Raw genomic sequence first — 25,537 nt, forward strand, 5'->3', positions numbered from 1 at the left:
AGTTCAAAAATGGGTTTTGGCCAAAACATTGTCCCTCCCACTACCATGACAGAAAGATCTTACGATACAACAGAAGTGGCATTTTTTTTTCTCTCTTCTTGCTCAACTTCTGGCATTATCTTCACTAATACTGAGATATGCTGCTGATAAAATGTTGGAGTTTTTTTATTTTCTATAAGCCTTTTTCTTTACTAAGTGTCTTGAAAGTCTTATGGTAGATCACTCACATAATATAAGGTCAAACCTTTCAAACATTTAATGGAGTAAAGAAGTTAGGCAATCCCACATGAAAAGACAATAAACAGAATTTAAAATAAAGATGAATTCACTCTATCCCTCTCATCAGAGATTAAGACCTTTATGTAAAAACTGAGTCTGAACATCTAGGCCCAACTCATCATACAGAACATTCATTTCCCTGAATAGGTATTCACTCTCGCACACCATGTGAATAAAATAAGTACAAACACACCGACAGCCCTCCAGCCCAAAATAATACATTCATTCATCTGCATCACCAACCTGTGTACTACTGAACTTGGAGTTTTCTTTTTAAAGGGTCTGTCATAAAAGTATTCTCTTCCAACACTATTATAATTGAAATGTCATAATAGGTCTCAGTCCTCATTTCCTGTGTAAAATGCTACAAATGCATCTCTAATTTACTCTGAAATAAATTAGTCAGGACCTGCTTGGAAATCCTGCACAAGCTAGATCTGAAATCAGAACGCTAACAAAGTCAAGATAGTACCTGCCCAACTTAATTATCCTGGAACGTATTTGCACTATCAGTTCTGCTACTTTGGGACCCTGCAGTGGTATGATAAATCCATGCAGTGCTACAGTACAATGAACACAGATTTCTAAGCAAGTTAGAAGAGCTCACAGCTCCATAATCAGTGGTGATGCATGCTGTAGAACTATTTACTCTTTTAAGGCTATATGACCAAGGGCTGTCAGCCTAACAAAACCTACCAGTATGGCACATGGAACTGCATACGAAATACTGAAATACTTCAACTTCTATGCTCAGGCCATAATTTTACCCCCTCTCTATGGTCATGCCTAACAGTCTTTCATCTTTTCTACTTTAAACCCCAGTCAGGTGGTAATTTAAGAGGCTTTCCTCTACATGAAGCTAACACTTTAAAGCGATGACTACATTTAGAAGAAAAACAAATTCCAGCTTCATATTTAAGTCTTCTGAAAAACTGTGAACACTTTCAGGTTGCAAAAGAAACAAAAGACCAAACTGAATGCTACTCCACATTCAGAAGCTATGATAAATGGCCTTGTTATGCCACAACAAAACAGAAAATCCAGTTACGATGATCACTTGCATTTGCTATACTGCTGCAGTTCATCTCCAAGATCAACAGCCATTACAGCTACATGAAATTTGGTATAAATAAATACTGATGCGAAAAGGACAATCCATTTTCCCCTGAATTCAAGCTATTCAAATATGAAAAGCTTACAGCTTTGAAAGCACTCTTGTAATTTCATGCTACAGAGGTTGAGGGGCTGTGTTAGGTTTAATATCTGATGTGCCCTTTCTAAGTTCCACACATCGCAAGAGCCAAAAGCTTCTTAGTCTCAGGTTTCTTCTACAACTCCGACAGTTCAGTGCTAAACAGACAGTATTGTTCAAATACCAAACTAATTGCATATAATTTTTTCAAGTTTTAACAAAGAGAATGCTAGATACATCTACAGTTTTAACATCCCAAACCAACTTGCAAGATACATACTTCCACTGCCAGCATTTTCTGTGAAATCAGTTTTAAAAATACTTTTGTTTCTTGGCGCCATCACCTGGCACTCTGTTGTTGTACAGTTCTGATTCCAAGTTCTTTCTATTACTGACACCAGAACAGCTCGGCACATTAATCCAAGGAGTGGGTATCACCTGCCCCAAATAGCAAATTGACAGATTTCAAAGATATACTCACATCACTTGTGGAGACTGCTCCTGGTTCCACAGAACCCCCTGTACCACGTAGTTTCTAGCAAAAAAATATAAGTTTAAAGTCAGAGCTGTCCTTCACCCTTACGGAACAGTTGTTAGTTACCAAGTTTCTTACAATTCTTTGATCCCTCTAGTCATAAAAAGATTAAGAATCTATAGACACTTTTCCTGCTCAATATATTATGATAATATATTGTATTTATTTCCCACACACACCATCATGTCTACAAGAATATGCTTGGACCTGAACCTGGTATATCAGGATTTAATTTTTTTTTTTGAAGTGTGGATTTACTCAAGACTTTATCCATCATCATCTTAGAATTTGAAAACTGTTCTCTTGAATCTTTCTGAAGGAAATTCCAGCTTTAAGATTCTTCTTCCAGAGGAAAAAAACCAAAACTCCTTTTCAATAAACCCAGTTTGGAAAACTATGAAAAATGTACCATTACTAAACCTACTGAATGTTTCTCTGCTCTCCAGAATCTACTTCTGCTACAACACTACCTTAAAGAATCACATATCGCTGGCTTTTGATAAGGATTGAAGGGAAAATCTCCAAAAATTAATACAAAGGAGAATGATTCATCTCTGAAGGACAAGCCAGCAGTAAGCAGTTCATACTGAGCTAATGCCATAAAAATACTGTCCAAATAAGTCAAGATTTATTTAGTTTCAAGAGACAGGACTAAACCCAAAAGCTTTGTCCTACAGTAAACTGGAAGAAAGTTTTGATATTCACTTCCTGCTGCAGCATTATTTTCTTACCAGTAAAAAGAAGAAACAAAACAATACAGGGAGACAAAAAACCTTCATCACATGTTTTCTCAGTGTCCAGAATTAAAATCAATGTTAACCAACAGAAAAGGCAAAATGCCTTATATTTTATTTTTAATTTATTTCAAGCACTAGAGTAGATAATATAAAATATTAAGTTAAAAACTATGCGTTTGAATAAAGGATATTTAGCTTTAAAAGTGACAGAGTAAAACTTCATTTTAAAAAAGAAAACCAAAAATATACCTTTTGTTTCCGCATCTATATATTCATATTCTTGAAAAAAGTTTCCAAAGTCACTGTAACATTTAAACAGAAGTAGCTTTTTACCTGTGAACTAAGCTGAGTTTTAATCCAGTTGAAATAGTAATTCAAGTCACTGCCTTCCATAAGTTCCCTCCCCCAAGCAGCCAGTTTGGCAATAATTCTTGCTGCCTGAAAAAGAACGCAATAAACAGGTTTTTCAAATGCAGCGCTTTCAGGATTCGGTGAGAAGTCCCATAAGCTCTGGAAACCATGTTTAGGTAAAAGATGGCCACTTACAGAAAGCTACAGGGTTTCTATGTAGGGGACTCTTCATGCCTAGTAATTTTGTTTCTTCAGCTTTCTGCTGTTTCTACTTCCTAATAACCAGTATATTTTCACAATGTTACCAGATACCTGCAGCTGATGAAGTTCAGGAGGCACCAACTAAGAACTCAGAAAAGGGTGTAGGGGAGCTATCAATGGGCTACTGCTGTAGGACACTATTACAGTCAGAAATCCATCAACAGTAAGACACTCAATGGCCTAACACATACATGAGCAGACTTACTTTGAGCAACCATGGCATATACCAACACAAATGACTGCAAAGTATTAAAGTTTTTTATACTTAAACTGAAGCAAGTCGCCTTCAAGAAGGGAGAAGTTTCAATCCCAGAAAAAGAAGAGCAGAAAACCAAAGAGAAGGCAGAATTTAAGAATGAAGTTGAGGAGTAAAAATATAGTCAGGTTAAGAATTTTCATGATGCTTATGGCACAAGAATACATATAACAAGAGCATATTTCTATGCCAGCCTTTCCAAATTATGCTTGAAGTAACTCTACATTGCAGCCTGCAGCTTATTTGCAGAAACATTTGAGCCAGCTTATATATAAAGAGGCAGTCTAACTGAGAAACTACTGAAGTAAGGGTTTGTTTGCCTGCATACAGCTCCATAATGCACTGAGGAGACTATTCCAGGCACCTTTCCACTATAATGCATTCACATGTGCAGCACCACCACCACTGATTTCTGGTGGGATTATGAATGAGAGTCTGGAACAATTATTTTTATAGTGAAATATGTCAAATCCACTTCTGAATGTAGCCAAGTAACCCTCTAAAATCCCTTCAGCTTTAAAATATGAGATATTAGATCTCCAGCTTACCATGATCCTGAGTTAAAACTGCTACCTGGCCCCTAAATGAGAGACCATTCATGCCTAGCAGAATTTGAGCCTGGACACAGAGCACAAGTATTTTTATCTGTCTATGCAGATGCAATGATGTGGTATCAAAAGTATTCTAGTGTGCATAGTAAGGAGGGGAAAAATAAAAACAATAAAAACAACATAGAATTAAAACTGTTTTGAAAAAAATGCACGAACAGTACTGAAAGGCATAATAATAAGGGAGCAAACTTAGTGTCTTAAAGTGGATTCACATCACATGAGGTTCTCTGTGGCTTGTAAAGTTATTTGTATATTTTTTCCGTACCTAAAGAAAACAATATCTGAATAACACATCTGTGAGCAGAGAAACACTGGACATAGAAATTTCTGTACTATACATTTGAAAGCCACCATTCCAGGGAGACTAATTATTTTGCACTGCAGAGGTCTAAAAATTACACTTTAGCTGCATACTTGAGAAGTTAATATTGTCTGAGCTTGCTCAGACTGCAGTTTTGCAAAATGGGTCTTCAGCAGCAATACTGCCAAAAAAAACCAAAAAACAAAAAACAAAACCCAAAAAACACCACCAACCAAAAAACCCCAACAGCCTTCTCCTTCAGCAGCACCAAGTAACCTGATTCCACAGCATGCAGTGAATCAGTCAGATTTAAAAAAAAAAAAAAAAAATAAAAAAACCAATCAAGCCTGACACTTTTCTTGAAAACGTGCCAGCTCATTGCTCAAGTCGCAGCACAGCCCCAAACACAGTTGCACTGGCCACACCTAAGGGCAAACAGCATGACTTGCCTGGAATTCCTTGCGCCAGTACTGCCACCACAGCATAATGCAGGCCAGGTATGTGGTTTTGTAGTTTGAGCCACTGATTTAATTCTACCATACCATGCCAGCGCAAACATATGCGGTGAAGAACAATTCATAGCCATGCAGTTTTCTGCCTCTTCAAGCCATAATACAAGTTTTATTGGTGGAAACTATGGTGTCCATTAGGAATTTACAGTAATGCAACCATATTTTTCCCCAAAAAGGAAAAAAACCCACTGAGATGAAATGGGCAGTTCTTTCCACAGAAGACAGAAGAATATTAAGAATTCCAGAAAAGTTACTCCATATACACCAGCAGCACCCAGCTGCTCAAAGCACAGCACATACCATACAACGCACGTGGTTGTAATGGCTTTGGCTGGGAAGGACTTAATTTTCTGCACAGCAGCTCATATGATACTGTGGTTTAGACTGGTGACCAAAACAGTGGTGATAACATACCAACGTTTTAGCTGCTGCTGAGCTGTGCTTGCACAACATCAAGGACTTCTCTGTTTCTTACTCTACACTTCCAGTGAGTAGGCTGGGTGGGACGTCAAGAGGCTGGGAGGGGACACAGCCAGGACAGCTGACCAGAGATATACTAGCTGGGCATCAGTCTGCTGGTGTTGTGCAATTGCTTTTGCATCACCTCTTTTTGTTGGATTTGTTTAGGGTTCCACCCCACACACCCCTTTTTTCCCCCTTCACTTACTAAACCGTCTTCATCTTGACCCATGAGTTCTCTCACTTCTGCCCTCCTGATTCTCTCCCCAGCCCCACTGTGGGGGACTGTGCAAGCAACTGGGTTGGAGCTTTCCTGTCAGCCAGGGTCAATCCACCACAACAGCAGACATTATTTTTTCCCCAGTATGCTTACAAACTGTTTTAAGCAGATTTCAAGCGGCACTGTACTAATTTGAGCATATGAGAGAATAAATTCAGCAAGGTAAAGATATTTTCCCTTTCACAGGATGAGAACTTAAATTCTAACATTTGTACAGCGTGAGGAGCATTGACTGGCAGTTGTGACAAAAGTTATTTTTCTAGTTACGCAACCTGCTCTATCTCCCAGAAAAAACAGTGTCAATAAACAATGTAACTTTTCTTTCTAAAATGTGGTCAAGTGAAGCTTATCTAAAGAATGACTCATCTAGACTGCAAGAGGAAAACTTTCCAGTCCAGGCAGTAGTTTACCTTCAAACTCCAAAATCTCCTGAAGAAAAATAAAACCAGCATTTTTCTCTACCATCTTTAGAGACAGGTTCATTTAAAACTTACCATATGCACAGTGAAAAGATCTTGTCGGTTCAACATTGGCAGAAAATAGGACCATGCAGTGTTTTTACCACGTTTTGCATAATCAAAGAAGATACAAACACGCTGATGATTTTCCTGTAAAAATTGGGAGAGAGGAAAAGATGACAGATTTGTAAAAGCACTCAACATAAGGCAGTTATTTGCTCCTTGTTATGTTGGCATACATTATCAGAGTCTATCCTGGCTTATAACAGCCCATGGCAACTTTTCAGTTCAACAGTTACTTGTGGATACAGTTCATTTCAGCACTGCAACAATTAAGGTTAGAGATTTGGGATGGGGGGAAACAAACTTTGAAACCCTAGTTATATCTCAGTACTCCAACACCTGCTTGAGTAAAAATGGATATATCCTTTTGATCAAGCAAGCAGAATGAGAGAAATGAGACAAGCTAAATACTGTCTTTTCCCAGAAGAACACTACGCAATCAATTACACTTGAATAAAGTCCATACAAAGTTTTCTACATATTGCTACTTCCACACAAAAGCCTGTTGTTCAGTTTGGCTGCGTGTGCTACAAGTGGAACTTCGGAGATGTAAGCTAGCCCTGCCTCTCCATTGCTCTCAATGGGAATCATAGAATCATAGCATGGTTTGGGTTGGAAGGGACCTTAAAGATCCTCTAGTTCCAACCCCCCTGCCATGGGCAGAGACACCTTCCACTAGACCAGGTTGCTCAAAGCCCCATCCAACCTGGCCTGGAACACTTCCAGGGATGGGGCATCCACAACCTCTCTGGGCAACCTGTTCCAGTGCCTCGCCAGCCTCACAGTGAAGAACTTCTTCCTTACATCTAATCTAAATCTACCCTCTTTCAGTTTAAAGCCATTGCTCCTTGTCCTATCAGAGCTCTTCTCTCCCACATGAGGCTGCAACTGCTTCAGCTGTTATCTCAGGCAACCTGCATACCTAGGAGAGGACATAGCCACCAGAAGTCTGTTCTCCAGGGCTTCTAGGCTGAACCATAAGAGACCACAAGCACCTGAACCTGGGCCCTGTGCAGTTACTTCAAGCATTTCACCTAATAACCACTGTGAAAAGCAGCTATTATGATTCTCCTTAAAGCAGACCAGAGAAGAGGCCATGCACACCTGAAGGAGAAAGAGGAGCTCTGCTATTTCCTAGTAGCCTAGAACATAGACAGTCATCCAGAAAATCAAATACCTGGATTCTTGCTTTTCCTCAGCATTTCCATATACTTTCTAGCCTGGTGGATAGTAAGTTTCACTCTAAAGAGAGGTCTCCCTATTGAAGTCACACTACTATAACCAAGTATACAACTCCTATGAAGAAAGGCAAAACTGTTTGAAATACTGTAACTGAGAAACTGGCATGAGAACAGTACCTCAGTCTCCACTATCGAGTGAATTTAATTTTCAAACTTCCCTAGCTGAAGGGCTTTCTTCCATCAGTTCAGCACCCTATTATTTACTCTATGGACCAAGAATCAGCTAGGCAAGCCTGCTTGTTGGAATATAATTCATTAAGCACAAGATGACCTGAATGTATCCATGATCCAAACACTGGCTTCTTACTAAGCATAAGAGTTGCAACCAACTCTTCATTGAAAGTATCAAAGTTACTGCACCACATGGGCTGCAAATTGCTGTCCTGATCACTGACTGGGGAAGGTGAGCTGTCACTAGTTATCTGGCAGTCATAACCCTTACAGTGATTAATGCTTTATATGGCATGTGTCAAAAAGCACTCAAAAACCCTGTAGAAATTTGTTGTTCGAACTATGAAATAAAAAAAAAAAAAAGTAAGATCTCAGGAACACAGTGCCTTGGTGGAGACCCTCCGCTCTGTGAGGGCTAGTTTGATGAAAAACAGCAGATCGATCAAACAAATTGCTGTTAGCAACTACACCTGGGCTACACAGAGTCTAGCTAAAAAGATCAAAAATACTAGATCAATGAGTTCAGTTTACAACATAACTAAGGAGATGACAGACAGGTCTGGAAGCAGGAAAGCTGAAATAATTTCAACATACTGTCAATCAGAAGACTAGTCTGGTTTGCTGTTAAGGTGAGGGGTAAAGATGGGAGGGAAGGAGTGGAGAACTGCCTACGGCCCTGAAGTATGTGATGCTGCACCTTCCCAGACAGCTACTGACTATACCGATAAAAAGGAAATCCTGAAGCTCTCACATCAACAGTTGAATAATTTAGCATCTGTCATTTTTGAAGAAGCATAATGAAGCTCACTTGGGTGGTACTGCTACCTTCAGCAACTATGGTGCAGGTTCTTAAAGATTTTATAAGTAACAGACTGTGCAGTGTGATGAGGTCACTAATCCAGAAAAATTGTTCCAAGTATTTATCATATGAATAGAATAATAAATGTTTCCTCAGAGACTCCAGTATGCTAACACTCTCCACCTTCAGAAATAAACAGAATGGTGATATTCTTATAAGGCAATCACCACATTAATCTGCCAGCCTCCAAAAGAAATCTTTCTTAGAACGACGATCAAATCCGTAAGTAGAACTGCAGGAACAATCCTAGACACCCAGGTAGGCTTTTGGTACGCTTAAAACACAGTTAATATGATTTTTACAACCTCACAAGAAAAGCACACAGAAAGATAATAGAAGAACCACAAACAGTCATTACCAACACAGACAAAAGCTGGATACTGCTACGTATGATAGTTTCTAGAAGTTTCAGCTATCAAAAGTAGCTTTCAAATATTATTTGTTCGTTTCATGAAACTGCAGTGAACATCTTTGCTCAAAACAAATTTACTGAAAGAGCCACTGGCACCATGACAGGCCATATCCTTGAACAATTGCTCGCTTAAAATCTTTGCATGTACTGAATTTAGACTACTTGGGCAAAGACAGGAGACTTCATATCCACTACTGTGTATCCTACTGTCCATGCAGTCTGCAGAGACCCTGCACTAAACTCAGTCACAGAGTCAATGGCCAATATGCTGCTTTCTGACAAGAATGTTACACCTTGAAAGTGTGCAACCGAGGGTCCAGAAGGCATCACTGACAGTTCTACCACCTGAACATGACCAAAAGAAAAGAGAAGTCCTGTTTCAGCCTTGCCTAGTGGAGACATGGAGGGTTAGGAAGCCCTGGGATGATGCTATGCAGATGCCTGCACACAAGCCCTCTATGCCAGCAGCAAGATATCCCTGAAGAACGAAATCACACAGAGTGTTGCAAAAGCCAATGCAGCCTTTCAGACACTGAAACAGAATTTCTAAAGTGAAGAAGGCATCCAATTTCAAACAAAAGCAAATATATACTGTGCACCAACATCTCTTTCTCCTGTATCACTATAAAGCCTGGACAATTTAAAGTCATTATGTTTAACATTAAGAATTCCACACATGCCACTTCTGTGGCAGGGTAAGGCCCTGAATACAGAAATGTCAGTGCATCTCTATAAAGTCAAGAAAACACATTCAACTAGACAGAACCAACATGACAAATAAGAGATTACTCAAAACTACCTTCTGTGACCACCTAGAACTAATGCAATTGTTCAAGAGTGGGCCAGTGAAAGCCTCTACCTGTGGGGTATTAATTCCACAGCACTGGAAATTATATTGGTTATGGCATACTGTAGCTGTAGGCTACGTGCTAAAGTCAAAGCACATAAGCAAAACAAGACCTACTAATGCTCACGAAAAGTTCCAAAGAAGGGCAAGTGAAACGATTATTTCTGTGGCCACCGATATGTCTCACACAGAAAACGAGACCCATTCATCACAAAAGTAGCCATAATAAACAGAATTCTCACACACTAAGACAATCTTTATCATCAAACATGTAAACCAAACAAGGTACTCCCAACTCAGCGTCCTAATCAAGGAATAACACTGAAGCTCCCTTTTGTCTTCTCTGCTTCTTCATGTTTGTGTCACACTTGAGAAAAAGTAAACCTAAAGAGGAGAGGAAGAGGGTTAAGTAACAAAGCTGCAGATGGGCGTGAATAAACTGCCACCACCACTAGCTATTATTCTAGCAGTCAGGGCATTCACTCAGGGCTCTAATGTGCAGACAGGCACCTGGAAGAACACCATAATCCCCATGTTATATGTACCATGGACAAGTTCACACTTTTCAACTTGCCTATTGACAATACTGAACACTTAGAGCTGGAATTAGAACTCACATGGTTCACCTCCTAGGGCAATGCCCTAAACTATTATCACTAGACACATTTCACTGTAACCTTGTATTAAATATAACATAAAACAGCAGAAGAAAAACTGTCAAACAGCCAAATATTCTACATGAATACCAGGAGAAAATCTCGCTCAACTGAACCCATCTTGTTACATCATCACTCCAACCACTTTCTCTTAGTCTACTAGAGAGCAAAGAAATGCAAAAGCAGGATTATCTGACTAAGTAAAGTCTCCTCTTGACTTGTCCCAGTCAGCACAGCATTTGTGACACTAAATTTAATAGCCTACTCTTAAAAGCCACTGTATCACATAGCTACAGAGAAATATATACTTCATTGAATCAAGAGTTCCTGGTTTATATTTAAACCATGTAGGATTTCAGAACATGTTGTCCTAAACAGTCTAACTTACGTTGGAAACCTGAAGCTGCAGAAACTACACCTTCTTGCTGAGGGTGACCAAATTAACACTTTCATAGGAAAAGCTTCAAGAACTTTAAGGTCTGAGGTCACAAATCACCCCTTAACATCCAAGTTTTGCATCATACATGGTTGAGAGCTGACAGACAAGCATACAGGTATGTTTTATTTTGAGAATATGAACATAGATATACAAGACTAAGTTACTCACACAACTTTAGGTCTAACATTTAGTTTCTGAAGACAAGATCTGAAAATTTAAAACAGTATTCTTAATACAGTATGAGAAACACCTGAAGAGACCTGAATTAGGCTAAGGAAACATTCAAGCATGCATTTAAAGACTTAAAATTAAGACAGGTTATTGACCTACTTGTAGCATATCATCAACCATAGTCAGAATGTACTGAACCGTCTGTTCCTTGGAGATATGAGTCATCAAGTTTATAAATGTTTTAGCACACTAGAAAAATAAGAGACATTGAAATTAATACTAGCAATTGTCTTCATTCCTTTTGATAATATAAAATAGGACCTCATTAATTCACAATTAAGTCTTACATAATCATCGAGCATCCCAACATCTCCAATCGCAATAAGAGATGAATACATTTGACATATTACAAAGAAAATTTTCTGGCACATTGATCGTTACCCTTTACAAATTGTATTATGGCTTTCAAATGAAATAACAAGTACTCACTAGTGAAAGTCGGCAAGGTGCTTTTTTGAAAGACTGATTAGAAAAATCTCCACCAGCATCCTTTTTTTATGGCAGTGAGGAGATGAACCAAGTAAGTTGACAAAACAGCTACAACTCAGACATGGTATAAGAAAGTTTCGGCAGCTTGAATGGGAGGGAGGAAACACAGGTCACTCTTACCTGTTCACTTCCTATACCTTGTAGGCAAATCTTTGTTCCTATTTGAGCTGTTTTCTGCCCCTGAACAACTCTACTCTACAATTTCAGCAACAGATATAATAAGCTGTAACAGTCACAACACTACTTTTTACACTTCCTCCTTCCCCTTCACCACGTTCAACTAAAACTGAAAGAAAAATGGAACTCTGAACTGCTACATCGTAATTATATAGTGGCATATAACATTCACCATATATGCATTTGTCACTATGCAATTTATGGTCCATTACATAGCAGTCACACAATACAATTTGGGAGGGAAAAAAAACAAAACAAAACAAAACACAGAACAGCCTAAAATTAAAGTAGAAAAAAAGGTCTGGAAAGTTGTGTGTCTTGAGTGCATGTCCTACTCTCCACCTTCCCCGCTGCCTCCCGCAATCCTCTTGATGTCTGACATGGTCTGCTAGAACCTCAGGCTTCAAGGCTGAGATTCTACTGTTTCAAATGTCATTACATTGTCTTTAGGCATCCTTCCTGGACTCCATAAGCCAAAGAGCATGGGTCACCTATCAATCTTATATTGGCTCCATCCAATGCAGATGTCTCATATCTTACTGTGCATAAAATGACACTAGACACCTGCGTTTAACTGAATTCACCTTAGCAGTCAGTGGACTCTATTGCTGGAACTACTTTGTAATTGTTCAAGTAGCTAAGCAGAAATCTTACTGGTAGTAGCTCTCATCAATAAACTAAGGAAAATAGCTTAAAAAAAAAGTGACTCAAGTACCAGTGTGCATGATTAAGTAAACTGGGATGAGGAAAGACTTGAGTTAGCTTGTCCCACAACAGAGTCAAAGTCAGATGACATTTAATAAATATTTAATAGCTTTTAAAAGAATGTCCAACCTCTATCTAGGAAAAATAAAATCATAATAGCAAGTTTTATACTTCTTCCATAACATCTTAATTGTATACAGCCAACAATAAAATAGAGTTGGTATGAAAATTTCTTTCCATCCTCCTCCCCAAAAGACAGATTCTTAAAAGAAAGGAAAGTTACTTGATTGCCTTCTGTTTGCAACAACTCCTGTTTTTCTTCTGGATTCCTTTTCTGTTCAAATCTTTGAATAAATTCACAGTCTTCACCTGAAATCATCTGCCCTCTGAAAAGCAAAATATAAAAACATAAGTAAAATGAACAATAAGTTATTTCAAACTGCATTGAGTTTACATGGCAAGGGTTTGGTAGCAGAGGGGCTGCAGGGGCAGCTTGTATGAGAAGACACCAGAAGCAGCCCCCATGTCGGACAGAGCCAATACCAGCCAGCTTCAGGATTGAGCCGCTCCTGGCCAAAGCGGTCCCACTCGGCAATGATGGTAGCACCTCTGTGATAACATATTTAAGAAGGGGGGGGGGGAAAGCTGCGCAATTGCAGCTGGTGAAAGGAGTGAGAATATGTGAGAGAAACAATCCTGCAGACACTGAGGTCAGTGAAGGAGGAGGGGCAGGAGATGCTCCAGGCGCCAGAGCAGAGATTCCCCTGCAGCCCGTGGGGAAGACCCTGGTGAGGCAGGCTGTCCCCCTGCAGCCCAGGGAGGTCCATAGTAGAGCAGATATCCGCCTGCAGTCCATGGAGGAGCCCACGCCCGAGCAGGCAGATACGCCCTAAATGAAGCTGCAGCCCATGGAAAGCCCACACTAGAGCAGGCTCCCGGCCAGAGCTGTGGCCCTGTGGAGAGAAGCCCATGCCGGAGCAGGTTTTCTTACAGGAGCTGTGGCCCCATGGGGGACCTATGCTGGAGCAGTTCATGAAGGACCATATCCCATGGGTGAGAGCTCAGGCTGGAGCAGGGGAAGAGCGTGAGAAGGAAAGAGCAGCAGAGATGGAGCATTATGAACTGACCACAACCCCCATTCACCATCCCCCTATACCCCTTGGGGCAAAGAGGTAGAGAAGTCAGGAGTGAAGTTGAACCTGGGAAGAAGGGAGGGGTAGGAAGAAGGTGGTTTTTAGATTTGTTCCTATTTCTTATTATCCTACTCTGTTTAATCAGCAATAAATTAATTTCTCCAAGTAGAGTCTGTTTTGCCTGTGATGGTAATCGGTGAGTGATCTCCCTGTACTTATCTCAACCCATGAGCTTTTTGTCATGTTTTTTCCCCTGTCCTTTTGATGGAGGGAGAATAACAGAGTGGCCTGGTGGGCACCTCGTGGGCAGCCAAGGTCAACCCACCAAACAAACCTTATTTTCTTTGACTTGAGGTATCAACAGTATCGCTTTACTAATCCTGTATCTGCCAGTAGAACGTAAAGAGCTCCTTCAGCGAAAGGTCTAATGTAGAAAGACAGAATAATCTCTCTAAAGCCTTCCCTATGCATCACGTCTGCTCAACAGTATTCTCCAAATGGTCAGTGGAAATAGTTGTAAGAACTGAAATACACACAGCTAGCATATTATGCCAAAATTATAATATGTAACATGAATAATAGTGTCATCCAACCTGAAGTAAGTGTTGAAAAATAAAATTAATTGTTATTTCAAGTTTGCAATAAGCACTGAAGAGAATTTTAAGGAGTACAGAGAACTTGGTTCCTAATGTATTTTCAGCTTTCACCAATTACAACACTTCAGCTTTTCCTGGTAGTTTAAAAACTGATACGCATGCAAGCTCATTCAAACACATAGCAAGGGGGCTTGATATAGTAAACTGCTGTGGATACCTCTAAGCTAACAGATCTCTACTTGATCTTCAACTTAATATGCCAAGGGTTACTGCCATCATCAGTGCCATTTCAGAAAGCTGTTGACTCAGCTGAAGAACTGGCAGAATATTGTTGGGGATTTTTATAATACAAAACTTACAATCACAACAAATAACAAACTTGTCAAAATAGTACAGTCAGGTACTCTTCAGTAAGAAAACTAATTTTAAATCAAGTAGTCCTGAAAATATCCAAGACTTTAATAGGTGACTAGCTTTACCAGTTATACCAGGAGTGCTTCAGGAAATAAGAAAATTGTGCACATCATCATCAATACAAAAAATCACAGAGGGTGAAAATATTACACATTGCTCTGTTTCAGTTATTTCCAAGACTCATCTTCTCTTACATTTTTGTTCAGTGAAATGCCTTTTCCACTTTGCAAAGCTATGTAGCACGGATTCTTTTAATCAATCTTTTCCATGTTCCAGGTCAGTTTCCAGATGTTCCATGATTACAGGTTCCATTAAAATCCTTGTGAACTTACAGCAAATGTTCACTTTTTTTTTTTAAACTGGCTCATCTGGATTCTTGAAACACAGAAACAGAAATAAGACCTACAATGTGTTCTTAGCCTTCCTCTTACTTAAATGGTTATGTCTTGAGGATGGCCTCATCACAGGGCCATCTTTTACCTATTTACTTTTCAAGCAAAGAACATAAGTAGTCCAGTACCATGTGCACTATTCCTGTATTCTAGTTGCTTTGTAAGAAATATCCTCATATGCACTGAGGAAAGGCAATTATGACTTACTAGATGGAAGATTCATAAAGCCAGTGGTAGTTCTTGACTAGTTTCTACTAAAACTTAACTAATTGTAGATGAAAAAGTAATTAGCCAATGATGACCATGCTGCTACCACATGCCTTTTAGATTGACTTGTGTTCTTTCTTGCCTTTTAAGGATGGATTTGAGCAGTTGTTGAAAGATAAGGACAATTCATATGCCACAAATACTAGACTTGACAACCCATAACTAGAAGCTTCTCATGTTTCAATCAATGCTGGCCAAGCTAGGGACTCCTGGATGATATTGATATAAAAGTAACCAGATGAGCTGCTTGTTTATAAAAATATTGCCATTTAGGAAGCACTTCAAAGATGACATAAGGTGAAACCCTAATTTTCAGCTTTAATGCTTGAAAAAGCCTCAGCCCAGGAAGAGAGATGCTTCTCTATAGCCAGGCTATTAGAAGAGGTCTGCCAAATGCCAAGGAAAAAAGCTTTCAAGCTTTAGTTTTCATCCTACATTAGACCACAGGAGAAAGAAAAAAAAAAAAAAAAAAGAAGAAAAAAAAAAAGAAGAAAAAAGAAAGACAGACAAAAAAAAGTGTGAGGATTGATGTTGTCTTGAGAGGAAAAGACATTAGGGTTTACTCTTTATTGCTTTGTAAGTGCCATTCAGAAAGACACTTTCCAGCCCATACAAAACAGTACAAGGGATTTGACAGCTTTGTAAACAAGTTGTTAATATTTTATCAGGGATCTCATACATCTGATTAATAGTTTTAGTAACATCAAATGCATCCATTTCCATTAATTTAATTTTAAAACTGAAATAACTGATTAGGTAATAAACCTTAGCAACCAGTGGGGAAAAAACCCAAACCAAAACAAAAAAACAACAAACCCACACCATGAAAAGATGCAGAGCAGCTTCAGACAGCTGGTACCAGCTACCATGATGCTATTACCACATTTTCCTCATCCCCTCTTCAAAGAGACAGGAATTTCCCAGCACCTTTAAGCAAACAATGCAAGCAACCAAAGTTTCCCTCCATCCCTGTTCCTAACAGCCATTTCATTTCTTATTTTCCAGGATCTGTCTACATAGTCTTTTGTCAACAGATTAAAGTCACTTTGACTGAGCTTCAGCTGTCTGGGTATAACAAGTTTAGACCAGGAGTCCTGTAACCACATTTTAAAGCTCTGTGCTTGAGACACTAAGGCCTGCCTTTGAGAGCACTAGTTACAGGAGAGTAAACAGAAGCTGTGTAAGATTTAGAAAACAGGAATTTGTAAGACCACCATTTTTAAAACCTCTTGGTCTCTCAAGATGATTCAGAAACTTGTGATTCTTTTTTATTACACATTTCCTCCAGCAGCTCTTGTTCCTTTTTTTGTTTGAATGATTTAACAAAAACCATTCTGGAGGTTAGGGGGGTTTTGTTTGGTTTTTAATTTGGGGCTTTTTTTGTTAGGTGTTTTTTTTTATATTAAAAAAAATTGACTACATCTGCAGCAAACATGAAGCTCATATGAAGCCATCATGTCAAAGCATAATTTCTTTTATCCAGGTATCTACAGTACTTTGCATGTACCTGAAGGACATTTATTTTATCCAATTGCTCAACAGTTTTAACATTACAAAATTAAAAAAATTAAAACAGGCTGAATGTATTCTACAAGACTGGACCAAATTTTAAAAAAAACAGACCCAAAAAAGTCCCCAACACCAAAAAACAACCACACCCACTACAAGTTAGGAAACTTCTATCTTTCTTCTAAGACAAGATTGGCTTTTGAAGTCCAAGATATTTAACCCGCTTTAGAAGGTTCCCCCACCCCCAAGAAAATAAAATAGATATTTTAACATCAGAATTCAAACATGTATGTAAAGTACTTGAAGACACACAGGAAGCTAAGTACAAATTAGCCATCAGGTATCTCACCTGATTAAATATGAAGTATTGTCAAATGCTGTATACCTAGAAAACCTACAGTGTATTAAGATGCAAGCTAAACTCTGAAACAAGTTCATTTCTCCACAAAACCTTGGAAAGCAAAACCAAACTTGCTTCAAGCAAGCTAACACACCCTCCAAAGGCATTCTGACACTCTGTGGCAAATGCTGAAAGCTACCACACAGTATAGAACAGCAACCCACCATATTTTCAACTAGCAGAGGGCATTGACACCTCTAAACTGCTATAAGTCTCAAGATCCTAAGGCAGGAAAGTCTGTAGAGAACTAATGGCCTCAACTACATTTAGTTTCCAGAAGGCAGGAAGACCTACACATCACCTTCCACTGTTCCAAGTTTTGCCACTTTCTTTTCCCTCAGACACAGGCCCTAGCTGGAATTCAACACAAAGAAAGTGTAAATTTTAGCATTTAAAAAAAACCCAAACACCTTTTTCCACAGCCTAATTTTGAAGTGAGCAGTGAATACCATGGCAAACTGGTAATATGTACAGTTGTCATACCTAAATATTTCACTTTTGTGCTGACAGTATACACAGAAAACATCAAAAGTCAGCAGTTGTGTGTTAGCATAGTCTGACATTTAGTTTACAGTTATAACCTTCAGAGATGGAATAAACAATATGCCAGTTAATCTTTAGCTTGAACTGACTCTACAAGGGAAGTCAGGCTACTAGAGTCTGACCAAATATTAGTAAGCCATTTTACTTTTGCACTGAAGAACAAAGAGAGCAGAAAAGAACTTCAGAATGCCTTCCTGTGTGACCCAGACTCCAATGCTGTTGCAACTGATGCAATCTTTAAAGCGTCTTTATACACATACAACTGTCACAGACAGATTTAAAGAAAAAAACAAACAACTTCAGAATTTCTTGTGAAGTTCTTTGACTCCAACTACATAAATACTATCTATAGTTTAAGGAACACAAATTAGGTCATGCCTGAGTTGATGCATTGTTAGGGAAAACAAACATAAAAATCTTTCCTCTAATGCAAAAAAGTCTGAAGACTTGAAGTATGCCTCCATATACCTATATGCAAGCTTATCACACCAAATGCACAGACTGCCAGAACAGGAGCTCAAAAGAAGGCAAGAGAAGTGTTCTTCAGAATCACCAGCACCCCATCTTCCTTCTACTCTATAGACCAGAACAAACCACTCTGATCTGCCTCTAACAGGTGCATCAGAAGCAAGCAGTTTCCACTCATTTACTAATGTGCTTCATTCCAGAAATGAGTCAATATAGCTGCACTGACTTTTCAACAAATCCCTTCAAGCACCAGCCTCAAAGACACCATGACATCCAAACCTGCCCATTTTAAAAAGGACATGTCCAAAATAGATATAATTTTATTTCTTCCTTAGAAGTACCAAAAGTGCTGCTGACATTTTCCAGTAATTAATGATAAGGAAACTCCTCAGCCAAGGAACTACTTATCTTCACAATGCTCCACAATCCCTCTGGCACCGTTTAAGTTCATCCTTGAAGCTACCTTAGCCAGACAACCAGGCTGTTATCAGTAAATACAAGACACAAAGATTACATTTATTTCAGAGCAATAATAAACAGGATACACTGTCATTGACATAGAGAGGTCACCAAGCATTGAACAGTCTTACTATAGGATCACAAACACTAGCCAGATGCTCTACAGTAGTCTCCAAAACCTGGCTAACCCATCAAAGAGAGGAAATAACTAGTACATTCTTCTTTCATAGATTCCAGAACAAAACAAAGTCAAATTCTACATCTAGAATCTGAAAAAGAACCATCAACCCTGCCTCCTGGTCAAAGGAAGTTACATAGAAGTTTGCTGATAGACAAACAAAACTCCCGCATCCTTATTCAGCACCAGAGAGAACCCCAAGAATAAAGGAAAATTAGAAGTGGTAGACCACATAAAGCACAGTCAAGTAATTAATACTACATATGTATTCAAAACACAACTCCTTGCCAAACAGAACCATCCCCTATACTAACAAAAGCAACAGATGAATCTCACCAGCCCTATAGTCTGAACCACTAGAGAATCAGTGAAAAAGACTACCTGATACGCACTTACATTGACAGTGAACAACTGTATTCCCACTTTCATCCTGAATAACTAGCTGTTCACTTGCCACTAGGACAGCACAGGAACAGCTGGCTCAGGCTTCCTCAGGACACAGTTCCTATCAGATGGATAACAGGGCTCACAGTAACAGCAAAAGCCACTCAGACAGTTTGCAAAGTGCTTGGTAGCTGCCACTGTCAAGTTACCACACCAGCCTTCCTCTTCCGCCTGCAAAGCCACTGTAATGTCACACTATAAACTGAACGAGGAACTGATCCATCTGAAAAATAGCCTAGAAAAAAGGACGTTTCCTCAGCAGATCAGTTCCTTTATCCAGATTTATCATGCATATAATCCCAAAGAGAAAAAAATAACACAACTGAATGAGTGGAATAAGCAAGACTGAGCTACATAGCATATGGCAAAGCAGGTAGTCATTAATAAGCTTCTACTGGGTTAGCATTTCTCAGCTTGCATGTGTACAGTTTTGCAACAGTATTTTAATAGATAGCATATATTTATGTATGCATCACAGCAATCTGAAAAAAACTACTTTTTGTGAAGTGGTGTAATGCTGATGATCACAAAGCATCATCAGTATGGTCTGTACCTCTAGAATCATCAAAATTTCTGCCACTTCAGTTACAAAGCAACAAACACTGAAGTAATTTGTTATTATACGTGGACCCTCAAGAGATAATACTAATTTACACTTTACTAATATTCTTCTTAGGTACACGTCATGAGGAATGCATGGCTACAAGAATCTTGCATTTCACTTCAGAGTAGAGAGGACTAGTAAAAGCCTGTTTCTTCTCCCTGTTCCCTACCTCACACACAAATCTATTTTTCTCAGCATGTCCCTATATCCTCTTTGGACAATATTTCTCTCATTACTCCCAGTGCCATTATATATGTTCCAAAGTAAACTCCGAGCTTATCTGAAACAGCAGCACAGCTCTCCCCAGACTGAAGTATTTGTTTCAGCCTACTCCCCGATTTACTTGCTTCAATTGCTCTTCAGCACTATTCTTCCTTTAGTTAAGGTACAGATTATTTCCTGGACTAACAGTCCAGTTTTTCTAGTACAATTTGTATTCACACAAAAGCATTTCAGCAATAGAGATAACATACCTACATATAAGACAACTCTTACTATAAACTTTTCTTACTTCAGTTCTGATCCAATGAGGCTAAAATTGAGAATGGTGTTTGAATGATGAGGGGAAAAAAATGGACAGTTTTATCACACATTTGTGCAAAATTATATTATTTGCTATTACAGCTTTCAGTTCACATAAGTAGCATTCCCTTTCTGATAGTAAGTCATAAGAAAATTTTTCCTAACTACTTCCATTTAATGTCAATTTTTTCCAACTACTACCATGGGACCAAGACAGAGTGTTCCTCACTGTAACCTAATGTTCCAATGTAACCCAAAATCTCAAAAAATCTAATACTTATGGGGGGGGGGGGGGGGGGGAGAAAAAAATTGTGGAAAGTTTTTACTTACTGGAGATACGACTGCCAGTTTACTTTGTTTGCCCGAACTTCAGCAGCTTTGGCAGCAATGATGTTTGTTGGGACAGCAGCATCTACAGCACCTCGGATATCCATCTTGATTGATAATTAGAATGTACCTAGAAATGCAAGTCAGATTTGAGACCTCTTATTAAAGTATTAAAGAGCAGAGTATCTGCCAAATATTTTAAAGAAATAAAAAGGAAAATCTGTTTTCAGGTGTCCTATTCCCTAAAACTGTACTCGGTACTTTCTAAGAAATCAAAGTTTTATAAAGCATCTAAAATAGGACTTCCCCAAAACAAACAAAAATAAGTCATACCTACACACTAAACTGCAGCCAATCACAAGTTTGCTAAAATAATAGATATATACCATTACTAAATAACTTCCAGTCTTGTAAATTCTTAAACAATCAAATTAAGTTATTTGAATAAAGACTATTCATCTGCAATGCCCAAGTAGCCCTACGGATAACAGAAGCTGATTCCCTTCCAAATCAGGGTTAAAATTCAGTGCATATCCTCCCCACTCACACACATTAGGACTGATGTAGCTCAGGTATTTGTCTAAGAGTATTTAGACATTAGAGACACATGAACTACAACTTCAGGAAAAAAAAAACCAAACACAAGTTATATAAATTAAAACCCACATTACATAGACTAACAAGAAAATTCATATCATCACCATACAGAAAGCAAACTGAAAAATAAATACAAAGAGAAGCTCTTAATCAGGACATATTACATTACCATAGACAGTGACCTTCACCACTTCTTTCTCCTTCCTTTACAGTTTAACCTCCACCTGACTTCGTTGCCAAAACAAGAAGTGTGTTTGCAGAGGCTTGAGACCCAGCTGGAGCAGGAATTCCTTACAACCTAAACAGCATCAAGCCTCTCCACACAGCCTGTTTCTGGACTTTTCTGGCTCCCTTTACGGAAGCAAGAGCAAACTGGCACATCCTGCTCCATCCCCAACAAGCATACCTCGTTTGTATGACTTAACGAAAACACGATTCTAACAAAAGCAAAAAAGGAACTACCCTGAACAAATGGAGCAGCAGAACCGTCCTCCCTTTGAAACGACTTCCGTGAGCAGACGCCCACAGAGACGGCACCATTTAGTCTGTCCTTCAACGACCACTGAACCTCTCCTAGCTCTTACACGACCCAACCCGAGCCACTCGAACACCCCTCGAGCCGCAGGGGAGGGCAGGGCGGGTGACAGCGGTTTCGGCAGGGGCAGGGTGGGTGACGGCTGTTTCGGCACTACTCAGGCTCGGCAGGTACGTGGAAGAAGCCGAGAGGCGCCTGGAGCAGAGAGGGTAGGGGGGTGGAAGACACTTGGCCCCGTCCTGCCACTCCCTGCACACGCTCGCAGACACGGCCGCCTCCTGAGGGGCCCCGGGGAGCCCAAACCCTCGGGGAAGCCGCGGCGCCAAGGCGGAGCCCGCCGCGGCGCCAAGGCGGAGCCCTTCGCGCCGCCCCCGGGCCCGCCGGAGCCCCCGGGAGAGGCCGTGAGGGGACAAGCCCCCGCCCCGGGACCACCCCCACACGCCCGCCCGCGGGTCCCTGTGGCGGGCAGGGCCCGGGGCAGCACTCACTCACCCCACGGGCACGCCGGCGGGTGAGGGCCGTGGGAGGGAGAAGGCTGCGGCCGCCCCTCGGCAGGCCCGGGGAGCCCCGCGCACCCAAAGGCCGCCGCCGCCGCGCTCCGCAGCAGCCCCACGGCGGCCGCCGTCACGTGACGCCGCTCACCTGACCGCGACGGCGGCCTCCGAGGGACAACTCACCCCGAGAGCGCGCCGCCGCCGAGCGCCGCCGAGCGGTGGGCGGGGCTCGCGCATGGCCCCACCCGGCGGCAGTTATGGCGGGAGCTCCCGCAGCCCCGTAGCGCTGTGGTACGCGGTATTAGTCGCCTGTACGCGTGGCCGTACATATACAGTTGTGTATACGTATTTAGAGTAAACACTTATACATACGCGCATGTGTACGTATATGTTTTTCTATGCGGCTCTGACCCCGTGCCGAGAAGACGGCAGGGTACCGCAGGCTATTTGCCGACAAGAAAGGGCTCGGCGCTTCCACGGAGGGAACACGAGGCTGGCTGGGAAGGGCTGAGAGGCTCCCCTCGGGGCTCCCCCTCGGGGCGAGCTCCTCCCGGCCCCCTGGGGAGGGCCCCGGCCGCCAAGCTGGGGAGGGAGCCCCGGGAGGGGAAGGGGCCTGGGAGATGGCGGGCAATGACCCTGGCGCTGAAACGCCTCCTTGGGTTCTGCTGGTTTTTCCCAGTCCCCAGCGTTTTCTCGCCTTCCACCTCTCTTGCTGCAGTGGGGCGAGTTTGCTCGTCCCTACGGCTGGAGAGCGGGCAGGTGTTGCTGGGCCCGACTGCCTGCGCCATGTCGCATCGGGCCAGGCCTCACAGCCTGCCGTGTCTTGCCTCTCCTTCGCCTCGTGAGCTGCGCCGGCGGCGCACGGTTTTGTTCTTCCCAAGTCGTATCTCAGTGGGAGATACACCCTGCACAGCTTCTTCCTTTTTTAAAAAATGGCCTGTGTACGTTGGACTTTGTTTCTATAAGCAAAAGGAGCAGGAAACTTTTCAGACTAAAAGCCCAAGTGTTTCAGAAACCACAAGCTTAAACTTCCATGTTTCCAAGAAAACACTTCTGCCTTCAGTTGCTGAGAGAAGTTTTCCAGTCATACTGTGATGAAGTGCATAGACATACCACTCCTAGTCAGAAATGATCCTGAAGGGTAATTCTGCTAACATGCAAGTAGGAAAGGCAAAGAGGAACAGGTCAGAGAGTTTCGTGTGTGAGCAGATCAAAACAGCCAATGTAGAGCTGGCCCAGAGATGTCTACAGTTAACTTTTCACTTTGCTGGGGTCTCTGTATTTTCCATTTAGAGGATACACTGTTCTCTAAATTACACCTGGCCAGTACCTCTGTTAGTGTTTTTTTAACTGAAGGAGGGTTTTCATTACTGTGCCACTGATTAGTTATAATTCCTCCAAAAGAATTTTTCCTTTAAAACGGATCTTTCTTCATACCACAATAAAACTGTTGATTTCTTGATAACATGACCACTGAGGTTAAATCCCAGGCACAGTCCAAGTAACAGCATTTGCATTTCTTTATGCTTTAGCAGAAGAAAGCTCTCTAAGCCATGTGCCTGCTCTGTGTCATCTAGTCTGTAACAAACACATCCATTAGCGTGATTCTGTGGATTACCCAGCACACGGGGCTTTGAGCTTTAATCAAACACGTTTGTGTTCTTGCAGGTCGCTTACATGCAGTGATAAGAAACACTTGCACAACTCCTGATCTGTAGCATAGAAATCTCCACACAGTCTTGAATAAAAATCTGTTACTTTGAAAGTTTATTTGAATCTGGTTTGTATTTTTTCAGGGCTGAGAGACAGAATTTGGCCCTATTTTAACCGGTTCCTCTTTTATGAGTGTTTGTAACTTCTGTCCCGTGGCATTCTGCATTTCCTGCTTCTGCTCTGCCTTTTTCTGGCATGTCTCACTCACTGCTCTTGTTTTGAGTCCAGCATCAGGCACCTGGAATAAACATATTCACCTTTTCCACAGTCATTTCAAACCACATTACCAATGACGATACGTATGACCCTACCCATTTTATAAACAAACCAAAGCACAAAGGGCTCACAAGATAGTCTGAACAAGGGTTGAAGCTTTTTAAATGGGATTTGCAGAATGAAGGCATCAAAGGCCCGTACAGTGATCCTACAAGCTACCATTCAGCCCTTGTCTAAGCTGGAGGCATGTCAGGCTTTCCTTGCGTGAAATTTCCTCAGTCGTCCACAATGATATTTCTGCCCAAACCCCAAACTGTTCCAGCACTGAAAACACTGGCGACTTAGTGCCCTCTTTTACATAAGCCGGGTATGGTATTCTTCCACCTTCACCCTTCCAAGCTCAGTCCAATAGTTGTTCTCAGAGTTTAAGTACACCCATGGAAACCGGATCAGCACCTCTGAACGTGTGGTTCCAGCTGCCAATTTTAAGACACAAGTAGTGTTGCTCCCCATCATGTGCCCCTGTGTCTCTCAGGATTATGTCCTGAATACTTAGGCGTGCAAAGGCATTTCTTCTGCGGCGGATCACCTATTTCAAGGAAATCATCCAAAACACTGGACTGTAGTCTACCTTGCACAGCGTGTTTCTCCAACCCCTTTAGCACACTTCTGGCTTAACCTGAGTACCAGTAGCCAAGTACTCTGGCTTGGCTTGAACCCGAGTACAAGAATGCACAGGATTGTGGTTCTCTCACTTCCAGTCCCTGCTTCCAGTATTGTTTCAGTACTTTATAGTAAGCAGAGAGAAGTAAATTCATGGTTTCAATTTGGTGCCCAATGTGATCTCTTAATCTGGAGCACACATTAGGTCATCAGTGGTCCTTTTTTTTTTCATAGCAGACTATTTTTTTGCCTAATTGCACCACCTGCAAGAGTCTAGCACCATCCATTCAGTCTGGCTAAAGGAAGACAGATTGCTATTTGCAGTTGAAATTTTGATACTATGGCAACGTGGTCATTTTTCTGTAGAAAAGAACTTTGAAAAGGTGTGATTTAGCATGTTGACTTCATCATAAATGGCAGACTCTGACTTTACTATTCTTTCACGGGCAGTTGAGAGGCTACAGTAAAAAAATATTTTCCTGTAACTTTTCTGTAACCTAGGAGTGAGGCATAATGGCTGAAAGTATGCATTTGCTGAATT

General features: G+C 40.9%; 1 protein-coding gene across 2 annotated transcripts in view; it reads right to left on the minus strand.

Annotated features, from left to right (window-relative positions):
* The window catches only part of ATP6V1H (ATPase H+ transporting V1 subunit H), a 51,068-nt gene extending 28,530 nt beyond the window's left edge, over positions 1-22,538 (minus strand). The window contains exons 1-7 of one of the 2 annotated variants that reach the window (XM_075023288.1): positions 22,403-22,538; positions 20,782-20,908; positions 12,806-12,908; positions 11,251-11,340; positions 6,269-6,382; positions 3,077-3,181; positions 1,953-2,006 (exon numbers count right to left, since the gene is read on the minus strand). In XM_075023288.1, the coding sequence (XP_074879389.1) occupies positions 1,953-2,006; positions 3,077-3,181; positions 6,269-6,382; positions 11,251-11,340; positions 12,806-12,908; positions 20,782-20,885 (570 nt within the window). In that variant the 5' untranslated portion in view covers positions 20,886-20,908; positions 22,403-22,538. Of the gene's footprint in view, positions 1-1,952; positions 2,007-3,076; positions 3,182-6,268; positions 6,383-11,250; positions 11,341-12,805; positions 12,909-20,781; positions 20,909-21,544; positions 21,871-22,402 lie in introns of those variants that run through there. The other variant, XM_075023289.1, reaches the window with a different exon arrangement.
* Positions 22,539-25,537: the final 2,999 nt, after the last annotated feature.

The sequence above is a fragment of the Buteo buteo genome, chromosome 3, assembly GCF_964188355.1.
Source record: "Buteo buteo chromosome 3, bButBut1.hap1.1, whole genome shotgun sequence".
NCBI classification, from domain to species: domain Eukaryota; kingdom Metazoa; phylum Chordata; class Aves; order Accipitriformes; family Accipitridae; genus Buteo; species Buteo buteo.